At 51.6% G+C, this 21,795-nt stretch overlaps 1 protein-coding gene across 1 annotated transcript in view; it reads right to left on the bottom strand.

Moving 5' to 3' along the window:
* PLCG2 (phospholipase C gamma 2) overlaps positions 1-14,219 on the bottom strand; it is a 126,054-nt gene extending 111,835 nt beyond the window's left edge. The window contains exons 1-2 of the mRNA XM_036909355.2: positions 14,114-14,219; positions 9,090-9,327 (exon numbers count right to left, since the gene is read on the bottom strand). Of these exons, the coding sequence (XP_036765250.2) occupies positions 9,090-9,282 (193 nt within the window). The 5' untranslated portion in view covers positions 9,283-9,327; positions 14,114-14,219. The remainder of the gene's footprint in view (positions 1-9,089; positions 9,328-14,113) is intronic.
* Positions 14,220-21,795: the final 7,576 nt, after the last annotated feature.

The following is a 21,795-nucleotide window of genomic DNA, read 5'->3' as shown; positions in this document are numbered from 1 at the left end:
CGGGCCCACACCAGGGGCCTGGCCCCCCCTGAGCCCCGCCTACACCGCACACACGCAGGCCCCAGTGCCCTCTGTCAAGTCCACACATCACGTTACTTGCATCACCAATGTCACCCTCACTGTGCCCTACAGATGGCCCTGCGGTTACCCCATCTCACAGACAAGAACACTGAGCTCAGAGGCTGAGGCTGAGGGTCATGCAGCCAGTAAGCACAGGGCCAAGACCAGAACCATGGCGCTGGTTAAAGAGGAAGCAGCCGTGCCCCGTCTTAACCCCAGATATGCCACCTCTGGGGAGGAGGCGGGGGCAGAGGCTAAGAGGGAGTCCAGGTCCTTTCCCTGGTTCACCGGCCGACCAGTGACTGGGGAGCGCCCAGCGTGGGCCAGCACTGGCCAGGTGGCAGCCTCCCGGGTGAGCAGAGCAGACGGGCCGCGGCCTCTGGGAGCTCCAGTCCAGGGTGAGGACCCTGAGGGCAGGGTTCCCGGTCGGGTTTTGTCTGAGGGCTCTAACGGGCCACACCAGGATTTTGTGCTTCAACTTCCAACCGCTCAACACTTAAGTTTCTTCCAATACAAAACAAGGCGGGTAACAGGCACGCCTGTGTCTGCAACAGACTGGGGGGTGGACAGTAGAGGTGATTTTCCTTCCATAAGGATTCACCGAAGATGCTTCCTCCCCAGGCAGACACCCCAAAGAGATGTGACTTCACCAACAATTCGGGAGCCTATAACTACAGAAGTGGAATATGCCTGCATTCCAGGGCTTGGCACTATGGCAGGGGACAAACCCCCTGTGCCCAGCCTTCTGGCTTCTCAGAGTGGGTGGGATGTGTCCACACCAGCTGCCTCTCTCCTCTCCTCGCCAAAGGCCAGAGGGAGCTCTGGGCTGGAACACCTAGCTCCCCAAAAGCAAGACTGAAAATAACCCCAGTCCACAGCCTGCAGCCACAGGAGTGCAGAGAACTGGATCGACCACAACTGACTGGACATGCTCAGGTGCCTCCAAAGGGGGCACTGGGCTGCCTGGAGTAGAGAATTCAAGGGATGCATTTCTGAGAGACTGGAGAGAAGCATGAGCCGTAATAACAAGATCAAACCCTCCATAGCACTTCCCGGGCGCCTTCCTGAATGATATCCCTACGAGAGCTCATCCGATCCTCCTAAGCACCCTGTAAGGTAGAAACTGTCATTCTTCCTGTTTTACAGAGAAGGAAATGGAGGCACAGAGAGGTAAGTCTCTCCTCCAAGGTCACACAGCTATTAAGCCAGAGTCAGGGATCAAACCCAAGCAGGATGGCGCTACTCCCCACATTTAACCAGTATACTACCCCCTCATGCCCTCGGGGCCCAGGCCAAGACCCGTGTGGCCAGGAGATGACACCTGGAATCAAGCAAGGGCTCCTACATTCCTTTCCTACGAGCTCCAACTTGTCTGTGATAACCGGCCGAACAGACACCTCAGCTGCCACACTCACGCTGCACCTCAGGCTGCTTTTAAAGGGAAGCACATTAGTTTGCTGGGGCTGCCGCAACAATACCACAAACCGGTGGCCTAAACTACAGAACGCTATGGTCTCGCAGCTCTGGAGGCCAGCAGCCCGAGATCAGGGTGCTGGCAGGGTGGGGTCCTGCCGAGGGCTGCGAGAGACAGTCTGCTCACGCCTCTCCCCTCTCCTGGTGGTGGCCACAATCCCTGTCCCTCAGCCAGTAGATGTGTCACCCCACTCTCTGTGCCCACCATCCCACGGCCGTGTGTGTGCGCGCGCGTGTCTCCCTCCTCCTCGTACTAGGACACCGGTCATCTTGGATCGGGGGCCCACACTACTCCACTGGGACCTCATCTTAACTATTTCTACCTGCAATAACCGTATTTCCAAAAAGGTCACCTTCTGAGGCTCCAGGGCTTGGGGCTTCAACCCAGGAGTTTGGGGCAGATCACAATTCCACCCATTATGGGGACACACACACCCCCGCCAGAAGCCCTAAAGAAGCCAGACTGTTCTCCAACAAGAGACACCCCACCTCTCCCACCAAAGCTGAGCAGAGGACAGCGGCCTCAGAACAGCCAATCCCTGAGCACCGGTTCAAAAGCACCTGGCTGGTCAGAGGCCTCTCGGGAATCCATTCCTGGGAGGCTGCACGGAGGGCCCAGCTGGCAAGGGCTGTGCTGGGGAGGGTCTAGCCACACGGCGAGGAACCTAAGGGGGCAGATGAGGCCCATCTATGGAGACATGTCGCCAACAGCGGCTCCTGTCCTGCACCAGATGGGACAGTCCTAGGTGCCACCACCTCCCCTTCCCACGAGGCCCAGTGGTAAGGCGTTCATTTTTCTGGATTCCTACAACAGCCCCCAAATCCCCACAATCATTCGATTCTGCAGCCATCAGTGGGGCTCCTACAGCCACCTCTGTACTCTGCAAAATTAGGGGATGTGGAAGAGGCAGAGAGGTGCTCACCTACCCATTTCCCATTCTTCCCAGCACCTCCTGCAGCTAGTCATGTGCTGAGGTCTGGTCAGTGGAAAGCGGGGGCCTTCCACCTTGCAGGCCTGGCCCATAAAAACCCCCTCAGGCATCCTCCACGCCCTGGTTCCCCTACATACTGGCTGGACACGGACGATCCCGAGGTGGCCTTGGAGGCCTTAGAGGATGGTGGTGCCACCAGACAGCAGAACCCCACCCCACAATCCCACTGGATCATGACTTAAGGAACTTGTATCCTATCAAGAAATCATTTGTCACTGTTGCTAGCCTACCCTGACTCATACAGAAGCTTTATTGCTGTGTCCTCTGCCCAAAATGCTCTCACCCCAGAGCTTCCAGTGGCTCCCTCCTTCCCACTCTTCAAGTCTTAGCTCAAATGTCACCTCCACAGAGAGGTTTTCCGGAGACCTGCCCTACTAAAATAGCGCTTTTCAGCAGTTACTCTCTGTCACAATGCCCTGTTTCTTCCTTCCTAGCACCCTGTCCATTCGCCACTTTATCCCTAGTGACAAGTGTAACACCCGACACACACCAAGTCCTCTTTGAGTATCTGCTAAATCAACAAAGGAATGAATTCTAAGAACATCGAGTGACTGTTATCTAGGACAGAAAACAACCCTTGAACAACCACAAAAGCCAATTCCTCTGCCGTCCAGCACACAAGCAGGTTAAGTATCAGTGTCAAGGGTAAAAACATCAGTGCTAGTTTTCATGCCAGCAGGGTCCAGCATGGAGAACGTACACCCCAGAGGGAAGCAGGATAATCCCTTAGGTACAGGAAGGAAAATCATCATACAAATGGGAGTTCTAGTATTTCTTTCACCCTTTCTGCAATGCTATTTCCCTTTATGTCTGAGGATGGCGATGCTGACACTGAGAAGAGCAGCTAATATCTGAGCACCTTGAGCCTGGCAATGCTGCCACATTTTACACAGATCACTGCATTTGATCCCCCTGAGAGCCTAGTGAGACAGGTTCTTTTCCTAGTCTCATTGTTCAGATATGGAAATGGGAGCACAAGAAGGGGACTTCAGTGGCCCAAGGTCATAGCCCATCTAGGCAGCAGGGCCGAGGTTTGAACCGAAGCACTGCACAGTCTGTGCTGCTGGGCACCGTATGCCAGGTGCACGCCATATTTTTATGACCAAGAAACAGCTAAGTTCGCAGACACTGCAGCGCCTGGCTGAACCTTATTCCTGGAAAGCTTGGCCAGAGAAGCATGGCGGCCTTCCAGACAATGGGCTTCCTCTTGGATGAAACATGCCAGTGGAAAAACATCTACCTCACCATTGTTTCAAAATCATTATGACGAAACAACGTTCAAAAATTCCATTTCTTTAATGGATAAGAAGCCCAAGGAAGGATTTCAGAACTAGCCGAGGTGCAGCACCCCCCAGCCTCACTGCCCCGGCTCTGTTGGCACTCGGCCATGCCGCGGTGCCCTCCTGGCACAGCGTCCCCCCACTGCCCATGGCGCCTCTGCCCCCTTCCTCCCGACACCTCCTGCACCACCAAAGCAGTCCTCTGCACCACAGGAATGGCTGCGCCTCCCTCCTGCTGTGACAAAGTCTGAATGGGGCTGTTGCTCTTCAGCCCCCAGCAGGGTGTTTCTCCACTGCACACAAAACTGAACCACCTGAGATCACGTGGGAGGAGGAACAACGCAGAGCAGGGAGATCTGAGGCTCGGAAAGCAGGCCCAAGTGCAAACTGAAGTACCGCCCCCCTGGCCGTGTGGCCTCGGGCGTGTCACCCAGTCTCTCCAGGACTCTGTGTCCTCATATATAAAGTGGAAATGATTCCTGCTTCACAGGGTCCCTGGGAGGATTTAAAGAGCTGATCCTTGTGACGTGCTCACGTGGAGGCTCGTGTGCAAGAGCATCCATCAGGGGTGGTTCTTGACATCACAGCGGCAGCTGCACCACCCGGCAGACCAGGGTCGTCGCCATGAGGAGCAGGCCGGGAACCTGATACCAGGGAAACACGACAGCTCCTATTTTTGAGAATCTCTCACTCATGGGCAGCCACAACTTGCCAAAAATAAGCACACAGAGAAAACATGTTAAGCGAAAGTGAGAACTTGGGGATGAAAGCTGTCTTTTTTCCCCTTATTGTACTACATTTCAATTGTGCACCATATTTCCTGCATATAAAAAATAATATAAAATCCACTTAATTCTTGCCCCAGAAGAAACTATTACTCTCTCACTTGACAGACAGGGAAACTGAGGCACAGAGTGCCTCAGATCACACACCTAGGAGTGGGAGAGCAGAGACCTGAGCTACAAGTCCGCATCCAGAGGCCAGGTGTCCTCACGGTGGCGTGGCTCCAAGGTGGCTGCCATCAGTCCCTTCCCACCCTGGACATGCATGCAACTCCCTCTCCTAGAGGAGAGTCCTGGTCCCTGAACCTGAGCTGGTGCAAGTGATTTTCTGCAAAGTGACTTCTTATAGCCAAGCCAGGAGGCCCTGCAGCCTCAGCCCGGGACTGTTGGGACACACACCTGGCAGGAGGCCAGGCGCCACTTAAGAAGTCCAACTACCCCGGACGCCAGGCAGTAGGTGCTCAGGTGACAGTTCCAGCTAGCCTAGTCTTCCAGCCATCACCACCAAGGCACCAGATACAGAGTGAACATTCTGGAACCTTCCAGACGCAGGGGGCATACCACCAAATCACCACAGTCCAGGCCACAGAGAGTAGAAGAATCATCCAGCAGGGCCCTGCCCAAATCTCTGACCCATAAATCCACTTGCTCACACTCAGCGGCACCTGCTGATCCCACTTCAGGACCGGCCACCATGCTGGCCACCTGGAAAGCCCCTTCCTCCCCTTTCCACTCAAGAAGCTGCCCCGCCTCCCCCATTCCCTACCACCCCACCACCTCCCCACACCCAGACGGATGCCCCCCTTCCTTCCTCACAGGGCATGCAGCCCAGACCCTCCCCGGAGCACCGTTCCTGCAGTGGCTGGTGCCCGACCGGCTCCTCTGCCAGCGCAGGGACTCCATCCTTCTGCCTTTCTCAGCAGAGCCCAGCGCCCAGTATGGTGGCAAATATGGGCTGACCACACACAGTAGCTCCATCACGACAGGGCCCAGTGGGAAACCCTATTATACCCAGTGACATTTTACGGCTCTAAGCAAAGCAACACATGACTTCAGACCAGGGTTTCACAACGCTGGCACCACTGGCATTTTGTGCCAGATAATTATTTGTGATATGGGCCGTCCCTCTCATTGTGAGATGTTGTGCAGCATCCCAGGTCTCGACCCACTAGATGCCAGGAGCACACACCCCCACCCCAGCCCCTGCCAGTTATTACACCTGAAAATATCTTCAGCTATCCAAACACCCCCAGAGGGGGAATCACCTGGCTAAGAACCACGCACCGCTTTAGAAGTGTAATCCTGTGTGTCTGTTCTCACTCCAGCCTGCGTGGAGGGGTTGTGACACCCGTGCAGAAGTCACACACCACTTGCCAAATATCCCAGAACTACCTGCACATGCCTGCCCCTTGCTGACCTCACAGGAACTAGAGGTTCCTGCTTGCTAGAACCCCTGAAGAAATGGGGGGCAGGGCCTCAGGTGATCACCCTTGCAACAGGAGGCTGGAAATGTAGCCTTGAGAATGCCCCCCAGAGCCTGAAGGCCTGCTCTCTCAAAGTGGTCAGGGGAGCACCATTTCTAAGCTCTGTACCCCAAAATTAGCTTTTTCTGTTGTTTTACAACCACCAACACAGCCATCTCACTCAGGACTGCCAGAACATGTTCAAAAACGCGAATGCAATCACACCACCCCACTTCTGAAAACCTCAGCGGGTTCTCACTGCCCTCCAGAAAAAGTCCAAATGCTGAAGCAAGATTTTGCCACCCCAGACAAGCTGGATGCCAGTTGTTAACCAAAACAAAGGCAAAAATAACAGCAGCAGTTCCCTCTGGCTGAGTGCTTACCCCTGGCTATGCACCTGGTTAAACCCCTCTGATGTATTCAGTCACTTATTCACCCCCAACCATAACCCTGCAGGGTGGACCTCAATAGTATTCCCATTCTACAGGTAAGAGAGTTCATCTCAGAAAGCGGACGTCAGCTGCTCACAGCCACAGCAAAGCTCCTCAAATGGTGTTGGAATCAAGGGAGTGGAAGCAACGGAGGCTACAATGGGACTTGAGTCTAACTTAATTACTGTTGTACATCCAGGACCTAGAACAATGTCTGGCAGAGCTGGTACTCAAATACGAACAGACAGATGGACGCAGGGACGGAAGGAGCCTCTAGTATATACCAAATCTGGCTAGTTACCAGGATCACCTGGGGAGTTTATTACACTACTGAGTCCCAGCCAACCTAGTGAATGAGTCATCCTCAGCTGCTCCAGGGAGAAGAATTGCCTCCAGGGCTGAGTGTGGAGGCCCCCAAAGCATGGATTTCAGGAGACAAAATCCTGACTCACACCCCTCAGAATGAGCTTCAGATGACGGTTCCAGTAGCCTGCCTGCACTTTCTAAAGCCCCACCAAGAGTTTCTATGATCAGCCAGACTTGGGACCCGCTGGCCATGCAGTGTGGCAGGCCTGCCCCTACCATCAGTGGCTGGTCCGGCCCCAGGCTCCTGCCTGACCACCCCCCCAGCTGCAACAGGTGTCTGCGCCTCCTGGGAGGCCGAGTGTGGCCAATGCAAACAAAACTGGGAGGAAAGTTGGCCGCCTCCACACAGGGGCATTTTCTAAGCAGGGCTTCTGGCTCTGTTGCATCTGAGACCCGCTTGGCTCTGAGCCCAGGAGAAACTTTTTGCAAAGCTGGTTCATCTCACTCATGATAAAAGAAATCAAGTGGAAAACTGTGCCAAGCTACCAGAGTCTACCTGTGGAAGGCTAAGGTCAGAACCCCACTGCAGTGTGGGTGACAGTGTTGGGAACAGGTATTCTCACACCGGGTGGGGAACACCACCGCATCTTTTGTGGGATGCTGCCTAAGTGCCCTTTGATGTTAAAATACCCCATACCCTTTAACTTGAAAATAACACTTAGAGGAAGTTGACCCGCACATACACCTGTGTGTGTGCGTAAAGGACACGCTGCTGGGGGGAATGGGAAATGTAAAGTAATCTGGCAGTTCCTAAAATGATTAAACAGTTACCACGTGACCCAGCAATTACACCTATGCGTATACTTGAAAGAAATGAAAACTTACATCCACACAAAAACTTTTACATGGCTGCCCACAGCAGCACTATTCACAAAAAGGTGGAAACAACCCAAATGTCCATCAAGAGAGTGTGCAACATCATGTGACAGAACATGATTCGGCTGTCTTAAGGAATGAAGCACTGACACATGCTACCATGTGGGCGAACCTGTAAAACATTAGCCCAGTGCCAGACACCAGTCACGAAAGGCCATATATTATATGATTCCGTTTACAGGAAGTGTCCAGAACAGAGAAATCTACAGAGGCAGAAAGTAGATGAATGGTTGCTTAGGCCGAGGGATGGTCTAAAATCGATGTGGTGGTGTTTACACGTATCTGTGACTATACTAAAGACCACTGAGTGGTTCATTTTGAACGAGTGAAATACATGGTATGTGAATTATATCTTAATTAAGCTGCTAAAAAAAAATGGATGACAAATACAGTTACAGCGGCTGCAATTAACAGCAAAAGACTGGAAACAGCCTCAATGTCCACCTCTAGGGTTAAAATGTTACCCTGCAGCCAGAATGCTACGTGACCATGAATGAACAAGGCAGATCAAAGTGCTGATAAGAAACCACCTCCAGGATGATTACGAAACTAAAAAAAGAACTCGCGGTATAGAAGTGCATCTAGGAGATACCCATTTGTGTGAAAAACATGACACACGTTACATAAGCATAGAATACTCCTAGAAGACACAAGAAGTTGGTAATGTGCTTGCCTCTGGAGCACAGCGTGGGGCTGAGGAAGAGAGACATTGAGTTGTCTGATTTTCCCCCAAGTGCACATTTTAATTTTTCAATTAAAAAGTCATCAATAAAAGAATGCAAATGAAAGCAAGGCTCTGCAACTGAAAATTGCTTACGTCTTCTTACTATCTGTTAAAAGCAGTCTTAGGAACTTAAGGAGCTGACCCAATTGCCCAATGCAGGGGAGTGGGGAAAAGACGCCTCCCCGAGAACCAGCACATCGTTGGAAAGCTAGGGAACACTCAGTGAGATGCTCTGTCCACATGCAGCTAAAGTAAAGGCCGCCCACTCTGCAGTTTACATTACAACAGAACAGACATCTGGCTAGCCAGCTAGGGGTTTCCACAAGCTCAGTTAGTTAGCCCTCCAGAGGGCAGGGTGACCATCAACGGGAACCAAGTGATTCCTGAAGCTGTCAGACAGGAACGCACCTGCTAGCCCAGGCAAGCTGTCCCCAGGCCATTTCCAAGTTGGCTCAGGCAGGCCTCTGTTACCTGGCCAGGGCTTTCCTGGCTCAACTTACCCCTCCTGCTCTAAACCCACCCAGAGTGGCCACACTTTCATTTCCAGAACAGAAGGTATCAAATCAGCAACACCTGCAGGGACAGCGGAAGGCGGGCAGATGAGACGGTGCAGGGCCTCCCCGCCTCGCCGCAGGTACTCACAGAAGCCCTCGATCTTGTCGGCCGTCTTGCTCCAGGCCACCTGCCGTGTCTCCATGATCACCTGCACAGTCCTCCGCTCCGGGGTGGACTTACGGAAGCTGTACACGGTCATCACTGTGCCCAGCTCCAGGGCCCTCTTGATCTGACTCTTCTCGTATTCCGGAAGGGCGTCTACGTTGACCATGGTGGTCATTGCTGGCCACTCCAGGGAGGAGGAAGGAGTGAGGGAACAAGGAGCCTGGAAGAGCGGAGTAAAGGCAGGAATTGGTTTTAGTTAACAGAGGCTTAGTGAATAAGGCTTGGCCAGCAAAAGCCAAAAGCCTGTCTTATGCCCGTTGGGGTGAAGTTTGGGAGGTCATAGAGGCAGGAAATTGCTGAACACTCACAGAGCCCGGGCAGGACACACAGAGGTTTAAATGGAAGCGGAGGCAGCAGGGAGCCACCCTGACCTCAGTGACCCAACCGCTATCCTGGCTTTGAATAACCAAACCCCCACCCCCACCCCCCCAGCCCCGGCAGGGCCCCTCCCCACAGTTTTATGCTAAGACTATTTGAATAGCCAAAGCAGCCAACTGGCTCCCCGCCCCCCAATCCCCACCAGCAGCACCCTTTTCTATCCTGCCCAGAGATTCCTAAGCATCCCTTTACTTCCTAAGCAAAGTTGAGGACAGGAAAAAATTTCACAATGTGTCCCTGGAGAGCTCTGCATGGAAATGGGTCGGAAAGGACAGACCACCAGAGCCCAGCAGCCTCAGGTTCAAACCTTGGTGCAGGTTCCTGCTATGGCCCCTATAAGCCTCAGCCACATCCCCAGAGTGTTAGGGCGGTTACAGAGTTCATTCAATGCCACCAGCAAAGCACCTAGCATGCTCCTTAGCATCCAGTAGGTGTTCTTGATGGCCACTTATTCCCTTGCAAAGTCAGAGAGGTGCTGGAGCCCGAAATCTCAGAGGCATCCTTGTCTGGTCTCTCTCACACCCGCATCCAATCCACTAGTAAATCCAACCCTTCTTGCCAGGTCTCTCCCTAGCTCTCCCTAGGATTTTATACTTGGGTCATTCTAATCTCCTACTAACTGGTGTCCCTGCTTCTGGGCTGGCCGCTGCAGTCAACTGTCAGACCAGTAGGCAAAAGGATGCCTGCAGAACAAGAGTGAAATCACGCCAATCTGCTCAAGCCTGCGGTTGTCCCCTGAGCCTTCTCTGCACGCTGCCCCTGCAGAGGCCCTTGTAAGGATTAAACCAGACAGTGTATCTCGGGCCCTCAATGATGTGGAGTCATTGTGCCTCCGGGTAGCTATTGCCACTATTGCCATCACTCGTCCTGAGTATCTTCCTGATGCAAAGCCCTTTAGGAGCCCACCGTTGTTAGTCTGCAGAGAGGCAGGTGTTTAGCCAGGACTGTCTGGGCCTCCACTCTGGCTCTCTTCTTCACAACCTCCTGCCAAGTTGCTCAACATCAGGGCCCTAGTTCCCTCGTCTGTAAAATGGGGATAACAATACCACCCCCAAAGGGTGCTGGGAAGACTACACGCTATACTACATGCAAGCCCCCAGCATTGAGCAAGGCATCCGACATTCATCATCCAGGGCGTCAGTGTGGTAACTGAGTGTCAACTCTATGCCAGGCACTAGGAAGGGGACTAGGATGCAAATGAGGGGAGGGGAGAGGCCCAGGCCTTGCCCTTTGCCCCCTCCTCCCTCTACTTCACACCCACAGTCAAAGGCACAAAGGCCCATCTGCAGGAATGCTGGCAGCTGAGGGAAAATCATCAATTACACCTGCTCTCTGCCCACTGTAAACAGACCAGTTGGCTCAGCAGTTCTCATGTGAAAAGGTAAGACCAGAAGCACAGCCATGGGGGTGCAGGGGGGCACCATGGGGAGTGCAGGGATGCCAAGAGAGCATCAGGAAGGGACCCTGAACCTAGGCTGGGCACTCAGAGGGCTCAGGGAAGGATTCTGGGGGAAGAGGGCATCTGGATCCAATTTTTTAAAAGACGAAGCAAGAGGGAAAAGTGTTCTAAGTCAGAGGAACAGACTTAGGCAAAGGTCCAGCAGCAGGATGAACAGGATGCACAAAGAACTCTGCCTGAAGTGGGCCTCATGCCTTGTCACCTCTACTCCAGGTCAAGGTGATGAGCAGGTACCTGTGGCCAGCCTCATTCTGTTTCCTGCCCTCCCCAGCTGTCAGCACCTGCTCCACCTGCTTCATCTCCTTCACCTCAACCAAAGACCCGAGAGGTGAGATTATGTGATCAAGGTCAGGCAGACAGGCGGCAGCACCAGGATGGGGACCCTGGCCTGAATCCCATGGCCCTGCTCCTTCAGCACCTTTCCTGGAATTCAGAATCCTGTGACAGGATTTGGCCAGATAGAAATCAATCCCTCTCAAGAGAGAAGGTAAAGGACTTGTGCAAGGTCACACAGCGGGCAGGTGGCAGAGCCAGGATCTGAACCTCGTCCCAGCTCTGCAGCTCTTCACCTTGCTGTGCGCCCCCAGCCATGTGCTTCTGGAGGACCCCACCCCCAGGCCTCGGGGCCAAAGTACGACAGGGCATACATAGGAGACACACGGGTCACCCCACCTCCAATCACACCTGCCAGCCAGCAGGCACTAGGGCCCTCAGTTTGCTCTGGCGGGCCTTGGACTTAACCTTCCCCAGGTTCCAGGAACTTCTAGCTCAGAAGCCCAGTGGATTGGCTCGACCATAAATATCAAGTCTCTCGTGTTGCCTCTTGCCAAGAACTGGAAAGAGATCCTCACAGCCACAAGATCGTTGGAGTCAACCACCAGAATCCAGCCGGCTCCCGACTCGGGCTTCCAGAGTTCGATGCTTTGGCAACTAAGGTAAGAAGGTCTCCGAGGCCTTGGCCCCAGGGGAGGTCACTAGCCATCACAGGCCACTTCCATTTTGCTTCTGCTTTCAAAAATATATATATATATATATGAAACAGCCTTGAAATCCCTCTTTTGTTCCGTTTCTCATCCTCCCTGGGTAACTCTGTAAAATGACCTACAGTGTCTGAGATTTAACAAGAGGTTTTGCTGTTTCTACTTTTCATAACCTTCTCTTCAAAATAAACTTCTGGAATGCAAGCATCCAACACCAGGAAGCAGGCCAGCTCTCTTCTTTTGTGCTCTCTGCACATATTAGCCCTGTACAGGATTCCGTACAAAATCCCACAAAACAATTCTGTGATGAAATTTGGCAGAGCCAAATCCCTGAGAGGTGACCGCCCCTCCTACACCTGGAAGGACACTATTGCTGCATCTCGCTCCCACCCTGCATGAACAGGGGGACACATATTTTCATTGGAGGAACCAGGCAGTATCCACCACTGCAGGTAGAAAAGTGTAAACTGGCTCAACTTTGAGGGGAGGCAATCTGTGAGCAACTATTAAAACATAGAATATTCACATGCTTTGATAAGCAATCATATGTGAAGAAATGTACAAAGATGTTCTCAGAAGCATTGTTTGTAAAAGAAAAAGAAAACAGGAAACAACTGCTCATCAATGTGGGGGGAGTCCTTAATAAGGGAACATGCACATTAAAGAATGCTCAGTAACTATTGTAAAGAATAAGGAAAATTTACAAGCAGTTTGATCTGGAAAGATTCATGAGATACATGAAACAAGAGTTGCAAATCCCTAAGTATAATATAATTACATTTTTTTAAGGCTATATGCTTATAAATCCAGGGACAGTGGTTAGTTTGGGAGGGTGGGAAAGGGTAGAGGGAATGATTTGACATATGGATGAGTTTTCTCTTTTAGGTTTTTACTGTTTTCTAAATTACGGAGTGTTTTCAAGTCTTCCCACCAGCAATTTTCCACCAACTCCACCCAGCAAAAGGGCTACTCATAGGGATCCCTCCTTTGCCACTTTGAGGGAAGCTTCAAACACTTCAGGTCGAAGGACTGGGGGAGCCGTCAGCGTCAATAAAGCCCGCAGTGAGTACTGTCCCTGAGCTGGTACACATGTGCCACGCACACCTTTGTAACTGGGTGACTGCCTGGGCTGGCATGGAACCCTAAATTACTAAGGCCTGTCTGCATAACTGTAGCTAAGGATGATGGCCGAGCCTCACACGGGCCCTTAACCAGGGGATCGAGAACTAGCCAGAGCACCCTTTCCAGTCCCCAGTCCTCAACACAGCCTTGGAATGTAGGCTGGGTGGCCCTTGTACCACAAGAAAGAACCTGAGGGTCAGAGAGGTCTTCAACGTGCCGAGGGTCACACAGCTGAAACTGAAATTCAAGTTAAGTTGACTGACTCGGCCACCTGTTTCCACCGCGCCATGTCCCCCATCTCCCCACCATACTTTGTCTAGTTCAAGACCAAGGTGCTAAAGGAGCCCCTCCCCAGTGTCCGCCAGAATCCAGGTGCCAAATCCCCGGTCTGCAGGAGACACATCTTTGCCCCGAAAACACGTCTTCCGCTTCGCGGGTAACGACCTCTTTGAGATCCAAAGCATAACCAGGAAAACTCACAGACGTACGCGCATAATCATACACACAGCCGTCGCGGGGCGGGAAAGGGGCTCCCGACTCCCCGATCACTCTCCTCAGCCCTCCCGGGGAAGGGCAGCACCCCGCCAGCGCCCCGCCGCCCATCCGCCCGCAGGCACCTGTGTAATACGGGGAAGTGCGGGGCGCGCCGGGCGGCCCGGAGGCGGCAAGCCCTGTGCGCGGAGGTGACCAGGAAACCCGGACGCGGGACTCCGCGGCCCCGGAGCCTTGAACGCCAGCGCGCGCACCCATGCGACCGCAAGCCGCGCCGCTTCCTCAGGGTTCCCATTCAAAGCCGGGGCCGCCCCGGGGCACGGCCGGCGGAGTGGCGCCGGCGACTAGTGAGGAAGTGGCAGGCAGCCGGGCGCGGACCCCGCAGTCACCGCCCGGGCCCGGGCACAGCGCCAGGCGGCCCCGACAGCGCGTCCTCCCCTGCCCGCGATCGCGGCGCCGGGCGCCCTGCACCCGGCCCGCAGCTCCCCGGCGCCCGCAGGCGCTGGGCCGCTCACCGGTGGTGCCGGCTCCGGGGTCCCGCGCGCACCCGCCGCCGTCCGGGCTCCGGGCACTCCCTGCCGCGCGTGCCCTGCACCGCGGGCGCTGCTACTTCTGCTTCGGCCGCCGCCGCGCGCCACGTGACTCCCCGGGGCCGCCCCTGCGCCCCCGCCCGCCCCGCCCGCCGCCCCGGGCGGCCCCGCCCGCCCCGCCGTCCGAGCCCCCCAGCGCCGCGGCCCCGGGGCAGCCGGCACGGCGCCCGCTTCCGCGAGCAGAGAGAGAACCTCCGGAGAGCGTAGCATTTATGGAGCGCGTGCTGCACACACGGGTTTTACGTACATTTAATGAACTCATAATCCTAATAATCCCCCGACGTTGGCAATGGGTGGCCCTCATCTGAAATCCTCACGGAGGGATACCCTGGTGTCTGCCACCTCTTAACTACCTTAGGCAAGCCCAATACCCTCAGCCTCAGTTTCCCCATCCGTCAGACGGGATCAAAACAGTGGCGGCCCCAAAAGTTTGTTGTAAGGAAAGTAGACTACCAGGGAATTGCTCTCCCTTTTTCCCAATGTTGAGTCTTATTTACGACTCACTTCAGAAACTTCTAAGCATGTATGAGAGTCAAATTCCTAGATGTGGTATGTAGTTGATTCATTGAACTGCACGTGCCTATTTCAAGTCACAAATCATATGATGTTAGATACTCTGCTGTTTTCCATTCTTATGTTCACGAAGCAACTTTATTCAAACCTTTCCTGTGCCTCTTTGGGGCATCTTCCCGGCACCAGGGACCAGCTTTAGGGTTACCTACCGAGCTGTCAGAGCACATCAGTTTTCCTCCTGAGTTGCCTAAGTTAAAGCATTTTTCCAACCTATGAATGTTGCCGTAACAAAAAGTTGTATCAGAAGCCACAGGACCCATTCGATGACATTAGAAAATCCATGGATTCATTTCTTTCACTGTTCCTACCTCAGGGGTGTACCAATGCTATTCACCACTTCCTGCAGCTGTTTGAAGGGACCTCTGAAAGGCTTGTTACAATGTTAACCACTTGGAATCATGGGGCCAGTTTCCCAGGAAAAATGGCTAACTCTGGGTTAAACTTCTTTGCCTTGTTTTATTTTGTTTAGAACTCCAACTTGTATTTATAGCCATCAATCCTAACATTTCATTTTGGTACATGTCACGTAATGTACTTGTACACTAGTACAACCATATACGTGTATAATTTATCGTTACAAAATCTACATGTGTAGGCAAGCATGTTAATTCTGCTGATAAAACGAGATGGTACAATCCGAAGTTTGGGAGAGCACTGTAGGAAGCCTCGGCTCCCAACCTCTGTCCAGACAGACCCTAATTCTGGCTGGAGTTTTCTCTGTTCCCCATGGATCACGCAACAAAAGAAGAACACGTAGGACATGTTTCAATGTAAAGAACTCTCTTTCAGTCTGTGACTGAGCCCACAGTGTTTCTGGAGTTAACGCGTCTGCTGTGTATGAGATGATGGCCACAGTGGAGGGCAGTTTGCTCTTCTCATCAGTTTCGCTGCTTTTCTTCTTTGCCTCATTTTTTTTGCCCTCGGGTGAACGGCCAGTGGAATTCAGTGCAATGAATGGGAGTGTTTGGGGCTCTTCATCTCTTACTCTCAAAGTTCAGCTGGGTTGTTCAAAACACAGTAATTGAGGCAGCAGCTCTGATTCTGGGAGAACTCAAATATAAAATGACCCTTCTTTTCCAAAGCATAATGGGTATGGGGAGGGCCACCCTGAATGTTCAGGCGTATACGGCAAAATACCGGGCACAGGTTAGTCGTGGTAGGACTCCAGGGTGTTACGGTGGTGGAGATAGGCTCTGAACCCAGGGTTGCCTGGTGCCAGAGCCCCTAGACAGGCCCGCTGCCCGTCCCCAGCGTTGTTAGGCAGGGAGAAATGGGTTTGTAACCACTTCACATAGATTCACAAACGGTCAGGAAATGACCTCAAAGGGTGGAGGGAAATTTATTTTCCTTTTCATATAAAAAGAAAGAAGAAAGAGGAGGGAGGGAGTAACCTTAAAGAACATCATCTTTTAACCAGTATTTTCTTCACTTTTTATTCTGCGGCCCTCACCAGTCCTCAAGTGCGCACATACCTTTTCCCATAACCCTCTACCACTCACTAGCAGCCATGGTGCACTGGACCCTTGCCCTCTCGGTGCCTCAGTTTCCCTCTCTGAAAAATGGGTATAACTGTACCTGCCTCCCCAGGGGGTAGGTTGCAAAGATAAAATGAGACAATGAAGGTAAAGCAGGCAGCCCCATTCAACCATCAGGGCTGACTCTAGTATTGTTGATGGTTAGAAGAAGAAAAAGCCTCGTGGTGCAGTGGGCAAGCGGGGACTCCGAGAACTAGGTTCAAGTCCCAAGTCTGCCACTTCCTTAGCTTTGTGACCTTAAGCTAGTCGGTTACCCTCTCTGAACCTCCAACTTCCCCATTGTGTGATCTACATTTGAGATACACAGAAAAGCAAATCTATAGAGACAGTAAATCAGTGGTTGCCTGGGACTGAGGGCGTGCAGGTGTGGGAAGGTGAGGACTAAGGGGACAGAGTTTCTCTCAGGAGTGACAGAATGTTCTGAAACGGAATGTAAGGTTGCACAGGTCTGTGAAAACACTAAAAGCCATGGAACTGTACCCTTCAGAAGGGATAATTGTATGCTATGTGAAGTAAATCTCAATAAAGTTGTTAAAAGAAATACCCACCTTACAAAGTTGTTTAAAGAATTTAAGATAACAGATAACACAGAGCTTAACACAACACTACTTTCGATAAATAACAGCCACTCATTATAATCATTATTACACAGTGGGCCTTCCAAACTTGGGCCTCGTCTCCCCGCGGCCAGGCTGAAGCCTCCTGCCCTGCCCAGGGGGCCGTGCCAGCATCCCCCCTCCACCCCACTGCCAGAAATGACCACAAAATCCTGAGAGCCTCTGAGTTTAGTCTCCTTTCCCAACATTGTTCAGACAAGTGCATGTTCCCTGGGGACAAGCCTAGTCCCAGCTGCTGGCTGGCAGGCCTCCGTGAGAGGAAGTACCGCCCAGACCCAGCTTCCAGACCTCGTCAGGGCTGGGCCTGGCCTAGAAGCTTCTGCATGCAGGGGGGCAGGCCCTTGTACTCTTGTTTCCCCCCAGCTTTATTGAGGTCTAATTGGTAGATAAAACATGGCACATAATAAGTACAATGTGATGCGTCTGGACATACACATAAACCCATGTTACCACCACCACAATCAAGGTAGTAAACAGATCCATCACCTCCAAATGGCTCCTTGTGTCCATTGTTATTGTTGCTCTTTGTGTTGCTGTATTTTGTGTGTGTGATAAGAACTCCGCATTTTAACACATTTTTTAGCGTACAATAAAGTATTGTTACCGACAGGCACATATTGTCCAGCGGATGTCTAGAATTTACTCATCGGTGTAACAGAAACTTCACCCCCTGAACACCTCCACATGTCCCCCCACCCCCTCCCAGCCCCGGCAACCATCATTCTGTTCTCTGCTCCTGTGTGGGTTTGACTCTTTGAGATGCCCCACTGGAGCAGAACCAGGTAGTATTTGGCCTTCTGTGTCTGGCGTAGTTCACTTAGCTTAATGTCCTCCGTGTCCATCCATATCTTCACAACAGCAGGATTTCCTTCTTTTTAAAGGCTGAGTAATATGCCGTTGTGCACACACCCCACGTTTTCTTTATTCATTCATCCCTCCACGGACACTCAGGCTGTGCCCGTGTCCTGCTGTTGGGAAAGGTGCTGCGGTGCCCATGGGGTGCAGGGGCCTCTCTGAGATTCCGTCTTCCTCTTCTTTAGATGCACAGGCAGATGTGGGATTGCTGCTACATACAGAAGTTCTGTCTTTAATTTTTTTAGGAAACTCCTTGCCCTATTCCTTAGTGGCTGAACCTTTTTACATCCCTACCAACAGTGCACAAGGGTTCCAATCTCATCACATCCTCTCCCAAACCATACCTTTTGGTTGTTTTATAATAACTATTCTACTAGATGTGAGGGGATACCTCATGGTGGCTTTGATTTGCATTTCCCTGACGATTAGTGATGTTGGCCATCTTCTCACATACCTGTTGGCCATCTATACGTCTTGCTTTGCAGAAATGTCTATTCAAGTCCTTTGCCCATTTTTAAGTCATGTAATTTTGTGTGTGTGCTGCTGATTTGTAGGAGTCTGCTATTTAAACTGAGGCCGGCTTTGAAGAGCCTCTGGTTCCATGGTTTTTCTTTGGGTTTCTCAAGCCTTCGGTTCCTGGGGCTCACTTACTCATTCAACAAACATTTGCCAAGCATCTGTGAGGGGGTCAGACCCTGCTGGGCTCCAGGGAGGCAGCGCCAATCATCAGAGCCCTGCCTGATGAACGTGCAGTGTAACTGAAGGGACACAGGAAGGGGACTCGAGAGTGAGACTGCCCAGGTTTGGCCCCAGATCTGCCCCTCACTGTCCGCAAGGCCCTGCACAGAATACCCATCCTCTGTGAGGTTTGGGTTCTTCACTGGTAGAGGGGGTTGCCGTGGAGGAGAGAGTCCACTGATGCATGCCTGATTTCTGGGTTCTGATCCTGCTTAAATGGGATCCCAGAGCTGACACACAATCATCACGTCATGGACACACAACACACTGTCCCCACTGTCAGGGCCTTTCCCGGGGCCTGAGCCTCGTGTAAAATCAAGAGAGATGGTCTAAAATAAGCACCAGTTGGGGAGCGGCTGAGAATGCAGGACATGGAGATGGGCAGGCCCGGTGGCTCTGCTGCTTACGCACCTGTGGTCACTTGGAAGGTGGTGGTGAGAGGTAAGCTAAGGGGAGTTCTGGGGCTGTGGGGGTGTCTGTGTCATGACGGGGCATTGGGTGCACTGGTGCATTACCTGTATGAAAAGTTACTGAACTGTACACTTACATTAAGTACACTTTTTTGCATTATGTTACACATCAACAAAAAGATTAAAATATTAGGCAGTTAGCTAAGAGGGGGGCAGGAAACATTTCAAATCTTTGTGGTTTACCAAAATCAGGACGCTTCATGCAGCAAATGCATTTAGTCCTCACAATGGAGTAGAGAAACTCAATTATTTTCAAGTCTATTTTACAGACAAGGAAACTGAGGCTCAGAGGCATTAAATGACTTGCAAAGGTGACCCACCAGTTGGTGACACTTACCCTTCATGAGGGGGGTTCTCAGGGAGGTCTGAGATACGGGGCCTACTGACTCAGAACCTTAGTCAGGGTGGGGCCTACCAATCCACATTTTAACCATCACCCCACACCTCATGATTCTTTTGCACCATTTAGTATGGGCACCAAGGCCTTCTGCTGAAACACTGAAGAAACACATGGTGAGCCTTTTCACAGGTGGAGAGCCGTCTAGGTATTTGGAGCATGTATAGGAAGGTATTAGCCATAAAGAGAAGGAGGTTTTGTCTGAAAGATTCCAGAAACACCATCTCATAATTAGTTTCCATAATTGGAAAAGGGGCGTTGACTAACCCTCCCTTCATGGAATCCAAGACAAATTCTCCTTAAACACAAATTCAATAGATCGCTCAATTCACTCATTCAGCCCCCAAGCATTGACTAAGTCCTTGCCATGTGTCATCACCACTCTAGGCTCTGAGGATAAAGAGGGGTGCCAGGAGCTCATGGCTGGTGGGAGAGACAAGCAGGTAAACAAAAAAAAAACAGATTACACTCCTGTTAAAATGGCTAAACTAAAACCAACTGACAATACCCAGTGCGCGGCCCATGTGGAGCCGCTGGATAGAATGTGAAATGGTAAGCCTCTTTGTAAAAAAGCTGGGCAGTTTCTAAAAAATGAAACATATACTTACCATATGAGCCAGCAACCTGCAGGTAGGTGTTTACCCAAGAGAAGTGAAAACATATGGCCAAGCAAAACTCTGTATGCTAATGCTTGTGGTGGCTTTGTTTATAATCACTGAGAACTGGAAACAATCCAAACATCTTTAATCTAGTGAATGGATAAGCAAACATCCACACACAGAAAGGGCACTCATCAACAGAAGGGAAGAAACCACTCACAGGCACAACCCCAAGGATGAACCTCAGCCACATTATGCTAAGTGACAGGTGCCAGAATCAAGAGGCTACGTAAGTATGATGTCATTGATAGGACATTATAGAGAGGCAAAAACCATAGGGACAGAAAATAGATCACTGGTTGCCAGGGGCTGGGGCTGGGGAGAGGGCTTGACTATAAACGAGCATAAAGGAATTTTTGAGGGTGGGGTGGTGGAGTTGTTGTATATTTTGATTGTGGTAGAGATTACACAACGTTATGAATTTGCCCAGATTCATAGAACTGTATACCAAGAAGAGTGAATTTAACTGAGTGTAAATATTTTACTTAAAAAAAAAAGCTGATAAAGCCAGGATGGGTTAAGAGAAGGAATCATTAATGCTTGTTTGGGAAAAGAGGGTCAGGAAGACGTCCAGAAGGTGGTGGTCCTTGTGCAGCTGAACAGGGAGGCGAAGAGAGAAGACAGGATGCCAGGCAGCGGGAATAGCATGAATGATACACACTCTGGGGAGCGACTCAGTTCTGCTGGAGTGAACAGCGTGTGTGCCCGGAAGGCAGGCAGGCCTGGACTCACGCAGGGCCTGTTAGTCTTGCTAAGGCATGTGGACCTTCCCTGGGGGCAAGGGCAGCTCCTGAAGGTCTTAGAGCAGAAGAATGACCGGCATGATTTCTGGTTTGGAAAAATCATGTGTGAGCAGAAGGAGGGTGGGATGAGCCAGCCAGGCTGAAGGCAGGAGACTGGCCAAGACATTCTTTCTCAAGAGTTGTGCATTCTTGGCTGAGACGTTTTGTCACTCAACAGATATTAACCGAACACTTGCCATGTGCCAGGCAGAGAGTTATAGAGAGCCAGGAGTACAGGAATGGACCACAAAGCCCTGTGGCTCTTCCATTCTACTAGGGAAGGGAGCCCACAAGTGAGGAAACTCATTAACAAGGTCATGTGAGATGAGAGTAAGGACTTTGACAATGCCACAAACATAATCGGGGAGGTGAGGGAGATTAGACAAGGCAATCACAGAGACCCCTCGGAGGAGGTGACATCTGAGTATGACCAGAGGAGGAGCTGGCCTAAGTGAAGGTCTGGAGAAGGAACTTCTCAGGCAAGTGCAAAGGCCCCAAGAGATGCCTGATTGCTTCTGAGGGTCACACAGTGGGTGTAGAACACAGAACCCCTGAAAGTCCTGGGGTGGGGGGGCTGCTATGCCCTCCGCAGGGTCTCCATTCCAGCAGAAGAGGGGCAGAGCCTACCCCCAGGAGCAGCTGCGTTTCCGTCCCCTGCCCCATGTCTCCATATTTTGGTGAATACTAGTTTATGGCCCCAAGTGTGGAGACAGTGTCCTGAATCCATTAAGGAAACTTTCCTCTTGGTTCTAAAGGTCACAGCTGTTGCCATTATAAACAGTGCCGTGTTGACAGAATCACATCAGCTCCAGAGACGGGGAGACTTAGGACACACCTGGGAAGGCCAGTCTGGATTTTCTAATTTAAAAAATAAAAAATAAAAAAGGACTCAAGCAAGCAAATATCCATGAATATCTGATGACTCATCTGTTACCCAAGTTCTCCCTGTCAACAGAGCTAGCCATCCCAGTTCTCTCCTGG

This window comes from Manis pentadactyla, chromosome 15 (genome assembly GCF_030020395.1).
Source record: "Manis pentadactyla isolate mManPen7 chromosome 15, mManPen7.hap1, whole genome shotgun sequence".
Classification (NCBI taxonomy): Eukaryota; Metazoa; Chordata; class Mammalia; order Pholidota; family Manidae; genus Manis; species Manis pentadactyla.
The sequence above is the reverse complement of the archived record's forward strand: the minus strand, read 5'-3'. Positions and strand labels throughout refer to the sequence as shown.